A 15,318-nucleotide genomic window follows, 5' to 3' on the forward strand; every position below is an offset into this window, starting at 1 on the left:
TTTTGCTGTGAAATCATCTGAGACACCACTAGTTAGCAGACATGCATGGACCATTAAATGTGTTTTGTTTCGTGACACTAAAAGCGAGGGTGACACCGAGCGTTTTATGAAGCAAAGACGGTATCGTAGCTATTATATAAATCACGTGTATTATCTCCTATATCTTAATCTTAACTGATTCGAAGATGGCGGTCAGGTCAACATTACCGTGCTGCCAGTCTCACCAATTATTACCGAGGGATCCAACATCTCCCCCTTTAGGCCCAAAGACCCGGATTATAATGGTCCGGTTCACGGCGCTCTCGTTCAGACCTGCGGGGTAGTTGACGCTGTTCTTGGTCCGATAGAGTGGATGTATTCGTGGTAACCCAAAAAAAGTGTTCAGCTTAATGTGTCGGGTTTAACCATAATTCCCTTACGTATTTTATTATCAATACACGCTATTTCTTATGACGTTGATGTGCTTTTCACACCACGTTCGCATGAATTTCATTTGAAAACTATGTTTTCCACACACGAATGGATATTCAAATGCTTCTTACAACTACTATGCACGGAATTTTGCAGCAAAAGAATATTGCGCATTTTACACCAAATTTGACTATCACTCATGCGTGCACCTTCATTTAAAGTATCATCACTAACTGAGTTTTAAAACATTGACATTGTGGGTCATAGAACTATGATAAGTGAGGTATTAGGTTCAATCTATGGTCATGGTCATTCATGAATTCCCTGGAATACACACTCCAAGTTCTGCAATCGTAACTAGTAATTTATTTATTCGGCATATAATCGTTAGAGTTCATAAAACTAGGTTGAATACAGTATTGGATTTTATGAGATTCTAAGACATCCTCTGATGCTCCTGGATTCTATTCAATTTCACCAATAACTTTATGAATACAACCTTTCGTTGTGTTTTGTTGTCTCAACTTTATGCATTTTACTTTTTTGTCCTAATAGTAAAACTATCTAAATGTGTGAAGTTTGCTGCTAAAGTGTTCTGGAATATAAATTACAACTAAAGATACAAATTGGTTTAAACAATTTTTCTACGCATGTTCTTAGAATTAACGTAAACGAAAATTTGAACGGTATCGTTGATTTGATAGTTATACTGCACCTATCCTCAGGTCCGTCGCTACGGGTTTGAACTATTTCACCATTGTACTCCTTTAAAATTCTGATGAACAGCAGAACCTGAAGATTTTGTACCTGATTATGCGCATGCAAAACGAGGTAAAAGTAATAAATAGTTAGTTGTTACTTTCCTAATGAAGCTTCGGACCTGCAGGTTTGGATAATTAACTGAAGATCTCACCATGGAAGTTTTCGAAAATTAATTGTATTTGAACACATATGTGCAGGGGTATTGTTATTCCTTTCCGAAACGATGCTGATTGTTTCGTATCAGAACCATATTTCGTCTAATCGTCTAAGTAGTTACGCAGTCGGTTTAGCTGGAAAGACTGTTGAAAACAACTATTAGTAAGAACATGATATGAAAAAATTTGCGAAACTTGTTCTAGAAGTTTTAAGTGGACTACTATTTTTGGAGCCCAGGATGTTTATTTTACTTTACTAGTACTAACTATACGTGAAAGTTTACCTTATTCCAGCTTTAGTACTTTATTTAGAAAGGTCCTGTAGCATACTTCGCACGTACACATCGATTTGTGAATAGTCGATCAGCGTGTTACGTATCATTTCCATCATCAGCGATGGCCACATGTTTTCCAGTTGCTGTAGCTTTTCGACGGCGTTGCACGTGTTGTCTAGCATCCGCGCAAAGTAGGCCTTGCCTTTGGTGCGCATTGTCGCATCATCCTGACTGGAGCTGTGATGCTTTTTCCATTGAAGTGCTTCCTTACCAACGACGTTCTTCAAGGAGGAATCAGCTTGCATCAACCATTCCTTTGCGGTCATTTTTGTGGCATGAGCTGTCTCATCTAGACGCAATCGCTGCAGCAGTGGTTGTAGCAGTCCTTCCGGCAGTGACCAGAGAACTAGATCGGAAAGACCGGAATACATGTTTTCCGCGCTTCGTACTTCTTCCTCGGTTATCTCAATACCGTTGATTTGTTTGAGGCCCCAGTGCGATAGCCGGTAGATCGCATAGCTGTGCCAGTTTTTGTTGGCTATCGGGTTACCCTCTGGGTCGATGGTCAACGAAGCTATGCCTTGGCTTTCGGCAAGTGCATTGATTTGACCCAGGCATGTTATGTTCGTCTCGCGGAAGATGAAATTCTCTGCGTTAACAAAACGGATTTTGATTCGGCAAAGAACTGCTGTGATGTTGTTGAAGTTGATGTAACTGAACTTTACCGTGTGGACGTCGGAGGCTTTAGACATGTTCCATTGCTTGTCGATGAAACGCAGAGCACCCATTCCGTAGACGTTTAGGTATCGTCCACAGATTTCTATCAGATAGTCCCCACCTTGTTCTCGTTCACGTTCCGTAACTTTGGATTTGGCCGGCGTTACATAGCCACTGCTAGTGACGGCGTTGCCGGAAACACTTGGCCCAACATTTGAGGAGATCGGGTTGGGTATGGTTGGGTTCGCAAGGTTTGATGTGTTGGCCAAGCTGCTGGTGGTATTCATGGTTGAGCTGCGTGCTGTGTTTGTCCGGACTAACGTTCCGATGCCGTACCTTTTTACGGGCACTGAAGTTCTCATTTTTTGTGTGATAATTAACCGATCGTCGGAGTTCGAGGATGTGGTAGCATTTGAATCGGACGTTGTTTTCAACGACACCGTGGAAAGTGTTGACTGTTTATCGTGATTTGCTTCATCAGGATTATTCACGTTGGCAGGATGGTCATGCTCGACCGGGTCGGAGGAGTCATCATCATTTTTCAAATCCTCTTCCACAGGATTTTGCAATGGAGGCGTGTCAGGGAGTTTTACGGGTGTTGCCATTCTGTCTATTAGTGATCCTTCCTTTTCCGCATCATTTTCAAAATCTTTCACATTCAAATCTTCATTATCCGAGCTGAAAATACTGGAAACGCTGGAGTCTAGTTGTTGACATGTGCTGGACTCAGATGACTCTATTTTGCTAGCTGAGGCCGCAGTGATCGGATTCTGATCAAGGAATGGCGCAAGAATTGGCGGAAGTCTGAAGTAGTCTTCACCACCCTGTTCAGATATCTGTGATCCGGAGTTGTCTTGAGATGACGAACGTATGAGTTTCCGATTTTGAGGCTTTTTAACTGGTCTAGCTGGTCGATGGTGGTTCGTGCTATTAGTTCCGTTCATGTTAGTTGATGTTTTCTTAGTTTTACCTTTAGTTTTGGGCACATCTGAAGGAGTACTACTAGAATCAACTTTTCCGTCTTTGCCAACAGAAGCGTGATTAGTTCCAGTAGTTCGCTGAACATTCCTGCAGGCGATTGTCTGTTGCGATCTCAGCAATTCCCAGTTCGTTCTAGCATTGGATATTATCTCCTCCCGTCGTATACTCAAACATACGTCGGTGGAAAGATTCGTATAGTTCAGATCTGATAGTTCTTTGTTTTTCCGCCAGGCGGAAGCTGCCCGGCGGACTTGTTCAGTGATCTGCATTTGACTGAGCGATACTAGTCCGGGTAGATAACTGACCAGGAACGACACGCAGTCACCGGCCAACGATACGGGATTGTTCTCAATGGTGACTTCTTTGAGATTGATAGCCTTAGCGATGGCGGACATGTCCTCGACACACTGTAGATCATTGTGGCACAGCCACAGCCGTTCCAAACTACGTAGGTCGTCAAAACCGTGTATCTTTTTGATTCGATTCCGTTTCAGATTTAGTTCCTTCAGATTAACCAACCCGTTGAAATCTTGAGCATAGATCTGCCGCAGTTGGTTGCCAGCCAGATTCAGCGATTTCAGCTCCTGCAGCTGGTTGACTTTCGACGTGATGTTAGATATTTTGTTTCCATGGAGATCGAGAACTCGCAACGTTTGCCGCAGTGAGACTAGCCCGGCGAGGTCGGTGATGCGATTTTTACCCAATAGTAGTACCGTTAGACATTTCAAACCATCCAGGCAGCTGATCTTCTCAATCTGGTTGTCATACAGATCTAAGAATACGAGATTCTGCAGATTGTAGCGGGGTTCAGCAGCCGACAGGATAGGAGATATGTGGTTTTGAGGGTTAACGAAATGATTGATGGTGTTGGTGAGCGGATTGGTTGGAGTCGTTTTACCACTGTTGTTATTGCTGTTCGTTATTTCGTTGAATAAATTGGCTTCGCTTTTGCTGCATAGGTTATCGATGCTGAAGGAAGGAGTTCGTAATAGTTTGTTTTTCAGCTTCATGACATTATTGGCGGTGATCTGCTGTTGGTGTGCTGGTGGTGAAGGAAACAAAGTTGCATTACTGATGAAACTGTTGGATTTCTTCAGTAAGTGTCGGTGTTTAGCACTTAGGAGGATTGACGAAGGCTTTTGAAGGAACGTGCTGTTTGGGCTTGTGGCACTTGTAGGAGATTGACCGCTACTGGCGTTGGTCAGACCGTTAAGTGGCTTAGCGGTTAAGGTAACTTTACTTGCTAAATAGTTGATATTGTTGCTGTTCATGTACAGTTGATTCCGTGAAGTAGATTTCTGACGCAGGAATTGTTTTGCACTCCGACTTGTAGCGTATGGCGAATGGTTGGCGGCAGCAGAGATAGTATGCGACGTGGTGGTGGAACCATCTTTAATTGTAGTGTTAGAGACAGCATTTGGACTGTTGGTCGATGCTGTGGGAGATTGGTTTGCCGAGTTGGGTGTAACCGACACGGACGGTGAGTGACCATGAGCCGATTGCTTCGATTCATTGTTGTTTGAATCCGTTTCGGCTGGAATGTGAAACGTATTGATGAGGTTGTGCTGCAGCGAAAGCAGTCGTAAATTCGGTTCGTCATCGATAATCGGAATCGAGCCGAGGCCTTTACGATCGAGATTGACACGATCTGGGTGCTTTTCGCGATCTTTTTCCGAGCGCTTTATAGTTGTAATTCCATTATGTACCAAGACAGAACCGTCCGGTTGTGGTTCGTTGTGGATGCAATGCGGTTGGTCCCTTAATGATTCACCTGCTCGTTCGCCTACTGCTTCGCGGTTTATAAATAGTCGTTTTTCGTTGACTTTTTTCAAATAGGAAGAACTAAGTGTACTGTGCGATCTATGAAACGTTTTTAACCTACTTGAATGATTCAAGTTGGTAGTGTTATTGATACGATTGGTCAGCTTTGGCACAACAGATTCAATTTTGAGCAATGTGTTCTGCGAGTTGTTGGAATTGGTACTGATTACGCTTTCGTTAATATGTATTGCCGATTTTCCCCGAAGTTTGGATGTACTCATTTGAAATTATTGCACTTGCTCGCGTTACTGCTTGTCGTGTTTTTGGCGAATTTTGCTATATTTTAGTGCTTTGAACTCATTTCCAAAACTGCACTGGTAGTTGTGTTCCATTTATTTCATTGCCTCGCACAACCACCCGCTGCTGTTTCCGTCCAATAACAGATTGCTGACAACGTTCATGAACCCATTGCTCAAACTGCATTAAAAACTGACATTTTTCCGCCCTCTCACTAGCACAACATTGTTAAACACATCTTTTGAACACACAGTTTGCGATGGGCAGCGGCATTATTTCTATCGCCTTCGACATAGGCACTACGCGTGACACGTTGAACTCCGCGTATGCACTTTGCCTTAATTCAGGAGTTTTCCTTGTCCTCAGCAGAATTTTCTGGGTTACACTCCGAATAAATTGACGAAAAAAGTTTCCTGGACCCGAGATTCGCGTGCGCTGTGGGTGTTGTCGTGCCACGAACTGACTTGTCCCGCCGTATCCTGCTGGGGCCGTTTCTCTTTTCTACATAGATCATGCAGGGCGTGAGTGAATGTGTGAGTCTCGCGGTACTGCGCGAATAGAGTATGTGCAGTCTATTGAGGTTAGATATAAACAAAATGCCCTAGCAATGTGGTGTATGTTGTTAAGGGAAATTGTTCCGCGATGTTTACGTCTGGTCGCGTGTGCCAGGCAACGTTGTTCAGTTGCTGGAAAAAGTATTACTATCGGAACTGTTTCTGTTTGTTCCAGTGCGAACTACCTGCTAGGAGATTCCACATGATGTTTAGATCAGATTGCAAACTTATCGTTGCTCATATGAATGGTGAACTATTTGAAAACACACTCGCTGGCATAATGATGGTTGGAAATGTGTTATTGAAAGCATAATGTCTTTTTCGGAATTGCTTTCTGAGGGGTCACTGGATTGAGAATATTGTTCCTTTAAAGGTTTTCGTTTCATAGGATAACTGATTACCATTGCTTTTCATTCATCCGCTTGTAGAGAATGGTTTATAATACTAATAGTAATTGGACCCCCAGTAAATTCTTCAATGAAAGCTGGATCAAGGTGTACAGTTGATACTTTTCAATTCCCAATAGTTTGCGGGAATCACTTATCATTGTTTGTATCAAATGTGACCATTTTTGCGAATCAATTCATGCTGATATTGTTACCCAACTAAAGTGAATTCTTTTTGGATAGGTGTAGTACATTGTCAGGTGAAATTTAGTCGTTCTGTAGCGTTTTATCATTAATAACATTTGATCAATTCTGCAGAAGACTTTGCATACACAAAATAATACACCCCTAAATAATACAAACCGACGTGCCTTTCATCGGTAAGTTGAAAGGTATCGGCTTTCTGCCTACGCCTAAGGATATGTATCTAGAAAAAAGTGCTGTTTGTGTACGAAGGTTCAATAAATTTGATGTGTCGCCATCCGTGGAGCGGGTAGTGCGGAATGATAGCGTGACATTGGTATCCTATTGTGGGCAGGGATTTTATGGCGTTCACCTTTTCAAAGAAAATACTTACTGCATAGTGGGGGACAGGGCACAAGCCGATCATAGTTAGGTTAGTTTTTTTTTATTACTTTTAATTAATTCACTCCAAGTCATACTTCATGCCGGAAGTGATTCATTATGTTGATGCATTACAGAGTCAGACGTCTTCCTACTATTTTGGTGTTTCTAGAGACAGCAGTATAAACATTCTTTGAAACTTTCTAGTCATAATTTAAATTTCCGTGACGCTGGTGGTCACGGAAATTTATATGATGACTAGGAAGTTTAATTTATTTTGTCAGTGATGTTTCAGTAGTTGCTGTGTAGCTATAGGGTTGTTCTTTGATTGGTAAACTATGATCAATGTATGAATGAATCAAATTATAAGAACTTGGAAACACATTGAGATGAACATGAAGTGCAGCAGGAAAGGTGAATCGGTAGAAAAAAGGCAAAGTATAAATATAGGTTTCAACTAACGAAAATGCAAAAAATCGTCATTTTAAACGAAAAATTTACTAATTTTAGCTTATAAGATATCGATGCAAATTACTAACAGATATTCTAATTTTTGACCAACCGAAATACACTGAATTTTATTTGTATGAATATTAGGAATCAGAATATATTTGCTCAAATGAATCGATCCCCATGAGAAATCGGGGATTTATGTCTTGCTGTATCATCGCATTATTTCCCTGATTGAAAGAAAAGGAGATTAGGGAGGGAGGAAGGGAAGTTGAACTCACAAGTAGTTCATATCGCTTGCGAGAAAGCCAACTAGATTAAAAACTTTAGTATGTTACTAAGTTTCAGTAGCCCTAACACAGTTTCGTCTATATAAGGACAACCGATAACTTGAAATCAAAATCTAGTTACTACTTGGCAGTTCCTTATCAGATGATTTCAGGTTCCGTAGTCGGATTTACAAAGATCACATGAAAATGATTCATAGTGTTGTTTCGAAAAGTGTAAGAATTCTTTTCGGAATCACTGGGCTCGCTTTTTCCATAAAAGCTTTTGTTTGACGACAAGTTTGTAGCTTGCGCCAATAGTTGCAGTGCTCGGTTGAAGCTCAAAACCGGATCTTTGCCTATATCCAATTTGTTGAAATTGGCAAAGCAGGCTCAGGCCCAAAAATTTATTTATTTATTTATTTATTTTCGTCATACGATGTAGACTACAGATTTCCTTAATTACTAATGTGTATATTTCGTGAATTTAGTATAAATGAAGCCATTTCGGCTTTTACAGAATCATCCGATTACGCGTTAGAATTTCTTTTGTGTATAAAATATTGTTTTAGTTTCAGTTTAGACATTGTAAAATCAATTGAGTCGCAATAGTGATTATAAATAGACATTATTCGATTTATGGGGCTATATTTTGCATAGTTTGTGCGAAAAGGAGTTATTGAAAATATACTTAGATTTCGTAGCTGTCGTGAAGGTGCATAAAAGTTCAATTTGGATAAAATTTCAGCTGAATCGATACGATGCGATGCGATACGATATTATTAATGAATGAGAGCATTGCAAATTCGCTACGCTCCTTTAATGTTTGAATATTGATAAGCAAGCAGCGTGCTTCATAAGATGGCAATAGAAGGCCTAAATGAGAGCCTTGTGGAACTCCTGAGGTGACTTTAATTGGATTAGATTGCTTTCCTTTAAATTTAATTATTTGCTGACGTTCGGAGAGATATGATTCTAATCATGTACGTAGCCCAGGCTCAATGCCGATCTTTGTCAATTTATAAAGTAACATTGGGATATCAATGCGATCAAATGCTTTACTAAAGTCTGTATAAAGTGCCTCCACGTAGTTTCCATTATCCATTGCAATCAGTGTATAATTAATAAATTCTAGTAAGTTTGTTGAGGTCGAACGACCTTTGAAGAAGCCATGCTGGAGGTTGTAAATTCTGTTTTTTATTTGAAGAAATATTTTTTCGTTAATGATTGATTCGAAAAGTTTCGGAATACAGGAGATTATGGCTATCCCACGCACGTACGTCAGATTTTTTTTGCCAGATTTGTATATAGGCACTAAAAAGATTTTTTCCATATTTAGGGAACTGTCCAGATTGCAAAGACATATTAAACAGCCAGAACAATGGGGCAGTTAACTCGGTTGCTAGGTTTTTCATAAATAATGGTGGAATTTCATCAGGGCCAGAACCTTTTGATACATCTAAATGTTTTAGAGAATTGAAAATGTCTTCCACTATGACATGATTGACACTAATACCCAAAGGAAAATCGGGAAGAAAAGCGAAGTAATCGCGATCACGGTCTTGTTCAGAAAAAGTCGTATATATTTCTTGGAAGAATGTTGCAAATAGGTTGCAGATTTCTTCCGAGCTATCACGTACGTTGTCATCCAAGTGCATTGTTGATGGGAAATTGTCTGATTTTAATTTAGTTTTGACGTAGTTGAAAAAATTCTTTGGACAAGATTTGATCTGCGATTCCGTTTTTGAGTTATAATCCGAAAGTGCAGAATCTATTTAGTATATTTAGTTTATCGCAAATGTCGAAATATTTTTCCAAGTTCTCATTATTTTGGTTTTTCTTATATAGCTTATGGGCTTTTTGCTTCCTATTTTTCAAACTCTTAATTCGTCTATTATACCAAACGGGATGCTTCGAGTTGCCGTGTCGTCTTTTTTTCTTAATAGGCACCTCTTCATGAATTATCTAAAAAATAATTTTGTAAAATACGTCCACAGCGGTTACAATATTTCCTTCATTTCTAAGGGTATTTTGCCAGTCGACATTACTTAGCTTCTGCCTGATATTGTCATAATTGGCTTTATGGTATTCAAAGATTTCCTCAAAGTCACAATCTCTGGGTTTTTTAACTTCATGGATGAATAAGGAGAATTCAATAGCAGTACGAAATGCTTCATTTTTCCACAAAGGAGTTAGAGATTCAGATACACAGAAGTCTTCCTGAATGTTTGTAAATAAAAGATCAAGATAGCAATTCTGTCGATTTTTTACGTGATTTATTTGATTTAGTCCTATGCTAGCAGTTTTGTCGAAAATATACTGCAATGTTTCGTTTTCTCCCACGACTGGGATTAAAATATGTTCGTTTTGAGAGTCTGGAATAAAATCAGCGTTGCGTTGGTTAAAGTCTCCGTAAATGTGAACTTTAACCTCGGCTGGGAGTTCAGATAAAATTTGTTCAGCAATTTGGAAAAAAGCTTCGTACGATGTTATATTAGCATCTGGTGGGAAATATACAGAGGCAAAAACATGCATTTCGCCGGCAATGTTTGATTTAACCCACACATGTTCAAATTCCTTAAACTTCACTGTGAATAGAATTTCTGAATTGAATTGAGCCAGTCAACCTCTGCGCCTGCTCTGGCCAAATCGTCGGTAATACCGGAATCCAAACGAGGTTGATAGTATTGTCAATGCTAAGTTCTAGTCACTAGGTTTGAGCCGTGATTTGTCCAAACTAAGGGCCTGACCATCACCGCAGAAGTATATAACTTTGCCGGAAATCTGCTTGGAATACAGTAGTATCGCTAGTATCTACCTAGCGAGTGAGAATGTTCCAATGTCATTTCACGACATTAGACACCAGTATCAGTACGTCCTTTCATCAGAGAGCAGTCAGTGTGGCCTGTTCACTTGCGTTTGTTGTTGTTTCTCCATGTAGCCAGACAATCACTCCTCTCGAGAGCGAATTTTCACACGAAATATTAAGTTTCCACCAGGGCCGGCGAAAAGCGTGGGTAGTATGGGTAGTAATACCCACTCGAAAATAACCGAGTGGGTAATTACCCACTCGAAATTTTGAACCATTTCAAAAAAAATTGATGAGCAACGCATGTATCTCGCACTACACACATTTGAAAACATCGATGTATCACAAATCGATTTGCATAAACAAACGTGTAAGCGTGTGCATTGCGAAAAGGGGAAAAAATCCTTACTAATGGACCCCTCCCCTATGCTTTCTACCCACTCGGGCGTAAAGTGTTTCGCCGCCCCTGGTTTCCACAACAAGCAATCGGCAACCGTTTTACATAGTAATGGTGACATAACGTCACCCTGAGAACAGCCGCAACACTCAACTCCCTTATCTCTTCCTGTCTCAGCGATGAGCAAATAAGGGACCATTCATAAATTACGTAACGCAAAATTTGCCCAAAATTGACTCCCCCCTCCCCCTATGTAACAAATTGTCACAAATTTTTCCATCCCCCCCTCCCCTGTTACGTAACAAATTCCAAGAAAAAAATTTTTTTCTTCGATGAAAACATGTTACGTAACGATCTAGTTAACACCCCCTACCCCCTATGTCACAACTTGTCACATCTTGTCGTACCCCCTCCCCCCCTAAAAGCGTTACGTTATTTATGAATGGTCCCTAATGCGGTTACTAAGTATTGCGTTCATCCAACCAGAGATACATGCAGATACTCCATGATCGCGCGTCGCTTTCAGAATAGACTGGAGGGACAGATTTTCAAAAGCTACTTCAATATCTAGGAATGCACCCAAGCTAGTTTGTTTCATTTGCAATTTATGTAGCGAATATTATAGTCAACTAAGCTAATGTTCCTGATGTGATGATCAACTATCCATTGTAAAGCATTTAGAAGCAAAAATCTTAAGCGAATAGGCTTAGAACTCTCGGTTTCTTCATAACTGGTGTACCCACCTTTTGGTATAAATCTAACAGTTATGTTAGATTTATTCCAAAAGGTTCGCTATGCTTTCGGGATATACCTGGTAGCAAGACAGGTCAGCATAATCTTTTTCAAGACATGCTTGAAGATATCAAATCCATTTTGCAGTAGCACGGGAAAGAAGTGATTCAACAGCTCACTTGATCGATTCAGTGGTAACGAATGTGCATGCTAACGCCACGAGTCCGAGATTTGTGAACATCGAGCAGCTTCGGATCGTTACAACCTATGTCGAAGGGACAATTGTGACAACATCTTTTTCGTCCGTCACATAAACATCATCTCTGGGTTGTAAGGAGTTCATTGGAAACGCTTTCGATTTTGAGAGAATGCTTCTTCGTAGGATGTCACTATGAACGAGTTTAGTCGTCAAATTTTCCAAAAAGAGGTCCCATTTTAAGATTTAGGTTTACGATATGTGACCACATGTGACATCATTCCGTGAATAGGGAGTGGTAATTAGCTTTTAGTTATACTTCATTGTCTCCAATCGTAATTAGTACCAATTTTCCCAAAAAAAACTATATAGTAGGGTTAGGTAAAGTAGATGGATACCTAAGGATTAAATTACAGATTCTATTCGTCCATTATCGCATTACTCGCAAATGGTTTGCAAACTGTGATTTGAGGTTATATTCTTGCATTATTGCATACCAAAAACAATCTCGGTCAATATTTACATCCCTGCTTAATTTATTTTCATTTTCTTTATCTTTATTTGGCAGGTTATTTTTCACTTTTCTTACCAGAGCTAAGGTGGACTCATATTAGCACTCACTAAAGCAATTAATTTTTCTTTTTATTTTCGGTTTCATACGTCTGAGTTCGGTGACATGATCACTCCGGTCGAGCTTACTTGGTTCAAACTTCCTGGTTGCTTGATTTTGAGTCGCCACTCGCTCATCTTCCTCGAATGGCCCCCACAAACGAGTGTGTGAGAAAAAACTACTAACGGGAATGAACAGATTATGGGTAGCATTTAACTCATGACAACAAGTTTCAGGGTGCCATAGCCGGAGAACTTAGTGGTATGGGGAATTTATACACGCTGGCATACGCGATCAAAAACGTAACATCAGGCATTGTAATTCTCTCTCACTCACGCGAGAAGAAGCTTATCCGAGGTCCAACTTTTCCGAGATAAGATGAGTCGCAAAATTCTTCGTCTCCAGAAATAGCGTGAGAATGATTTTCCGGATAAAATTTATTTGACTTTTTCCTTCTCACCGGAGAAGGTGATAAAATTTTAATATCGTGGAAATCAATAAAAACTTAAAAAATACACTTAATTACAAAGAAAAGCGGCAAAGAAATATGATAGACAGGAAAGCAGCGAGCGAAAAAAGGATACCGTGATAAACTCATTCTCTCATTCTCCGGCTGTTTTATTTATCCGGAGAAATAACACGTTGTATTTATCCGGAGAAGTTGTGTGAGTGCCAATAACTTTTCGTGTGAAAATGTGAGTTTTTATTGTCGCAGTAGCAAACTATCCGGGGGCATTTACTCATATGAGCGATAAATGCAATGCCTGCGTAACATACAAACGCTCGGTGCCTTCGCAATAAAACAAACCAGATCATAAACGTGAACATGTAATCACGTTCATCCATGTATACCTACACTGAACAAAATCCAAACGTTAATTCTATTTGCTTCAAACCGCTTAAAATTCATGTGAAGACGAAATGCTATTGTTATCTCGCGCACACATATCTTCTATGTGTCACCTGTATAAACTATGTATGCACACACATAAGTTATATGTGCATATTGTTATAGAATGGGGTTTTATGTGCCTAATAGTTATGAAATGTGAATGTAAGATTAATATTTCTTGTAAATACGCACATTAGATTTATGTGCCAGCAAATAGTGTCTATATGCCACCGTTAATTGCAAAAATCTATGTGTAAAATCAATAGGCATAACGTTTACTTTTTTTGAGTGTACGACCATGCTCTTAAAAAAATGAAAGCGCTTGGGCCATTTTGTTACATCTCGATAATGTTATTGAGCTCGTGGAAGTACTTCCCCTAGCCTAAAACATGTTCTTGCAATATGCGTTATTATTATTTATTAAATCTTTAACCAGGCGGGTCATTCGCTTATTTTTGAAAATAATATACAAGTCACGAAAGATAAAACATAATCAAATGCAATTGCTGTCTTTTATTTTGGGAACACTGCTTTCCGCTTCTTGTATTAATATTTTCTTTCTTGTTGGTGAGCAATGGTCAGTTTTACCCTCTCTAGCTTGCTGATCATTCCGTCTGTCTTCACCCTCACTTGTGTTTGCGTCCATGTTGTCGTCGCCTGAGCAAATTTGATTTTCTGGGTTAGAAATTTGGTGCTTTTTGGGTTCGAGTGACTTTGGTATAGAAGTCTTCTTTCTTGTTTATTCCTTCTCTAGGTATGTTAACTATTGGTTTGTGGTGTATCAGTAGATGTCGAAGGTTGTTTGTTGTAGTAGATGAGTTTTCTGTAGTTGTTTTTGCGCATGGCTTACCGTAGTGTGCCGTCTGGTTACAGAACTGGCAACCAACAAAACCTTGTAAGACGGTATTGGTTGGTTCATCCACATTCTCATCACCCGAATACTGTTGAGAATGCCTTGGAAAAAAGTTTATCCAAGTGTCGTTTGTGACGGATTCCACTTCTTCATACCTCGGCATGAATCTTTCAATATAATCCGTGCTACTACGAGGTGCCAGATCGTGGAGGCGAATTTCCGTCAGATCAAGATCGACACTAGGGCATTGCAAAAAATCACTCATTTTTGAATTCTCGTATTCCCCCCACCCCTTCCATATTATGACAAATGTCAAAGTAAGCTCAGATGCCAAATTTCAGTAAGCTCAGATGCCAAATTTCACATTCATAACCTTAGTATTTGAATGGAGATATTTCCGTTTCTTGGAAAATACGGAAAAGTTGGCTGATTTTGTTCCCAAAATCCCTCATTTTCAATAATGTTTGTGCTTCGTGCTTCAAATCATACAAATTTTGCACTTTGTATAATATGAAAAAATCTTAGAAATCGAACGGAACCTTTGCGACTATTGTCCGAATACGAGAAGTTGGGGTTACAGGGCCTTTTGTCATTCATATTAAATTTTATCATTTTCTATATATCTTACTTAATCCTTTTGAGACTTTATTCAGATTATTTATTCAACGGCTTTTCAACCACTTCACTCATGGCTTTAAAATAGGACATTTTATAATGGCAATTGAAAAGATAATAATTGCAATTGCAGGCTAGAAACATACGTTGCGTTTCTTCGAAGACTCCATATCAAGAAGACTGGCAACTCTGTCCAGAATCCGGAGACAGTAACAGCAACGCCACTTGCGGGTAAAGGTGGTACTTTCCATAGTGATGCACACACACATATGCATTTTTACATAAAGCTTCCTCCCTTCTTCCAATAGAGGCGCTGTAACCTCTGTCTTAATATGTAGTCTTCGGTTTCTTTTAATAGCATCCGTATAATTTAGCACGCAGTTGGCAGTATCCTGACAGCATTGGCAATAGCAATTTGACCTCCTTAGGTGTATTGCGTTGTTGGAGGATTGATAGTTTCTTGGCCCAGAAGGAGGAATAATGGAGCTAAGCAGATTTACCATAAACTCAGCATTTGAATGCTATTATTTGACTGGTCAGATGAAAAATGCCCATGCCCAGAAAATTTGGCGATATAAACCTAAAAAAAACGGCTCGCAAGAATTTGAATCCCCTTTGAAGAATTATCCCTTTGC

General features: G+C 39.7%; 1 protein-coding gene across 1 annotated transcript; it reads right to left on the reverse strand.

The window, feature by feature from the left end:
- Positions 1-1,369: 1,369 nt before the first annotated feature.
- LOC131681607 (GATA zinc finger domain-containing protein 7) lies at positions 1,370-5,800 on the reverse strand. Its single transcript, XM_058962499.1, has 2 exons — positions 1,613-5,800; positions 1,370-1,472 (listed from the first exon to the last, which is right to left on the reverse strand). The coding sequence occupies exon 1, from the start codon at positions 5,341-5,343 to the stop codon at positions 1,633-1,635; it is 3,711 nt and encodes a 1,236-aa protein (XP_058818482.1). The 5' UTR covers positions 5,344-5,800; the 3' UTR covers positions 1,370-1,472; positions 1,613-1,632.
- Between the last annotated feature and the right edge of the window lie 9,518 nt (positions 5,801-15,318).

Source organism: Topomyia yanbarensis, chromosome 2, assembly GCF_030247195.1.
Source record: "Topomyia yanbarensis strain Yona2022 chromosome 2, ASM3024719v1, whole genome shotgun sequence".
Taxonomy (NCBI): Eukaryota; Metazoa; Arthropoda; class Insecta; order Diptera; family Culicidae; genus Topomyia; species Topomyia yanbarensis.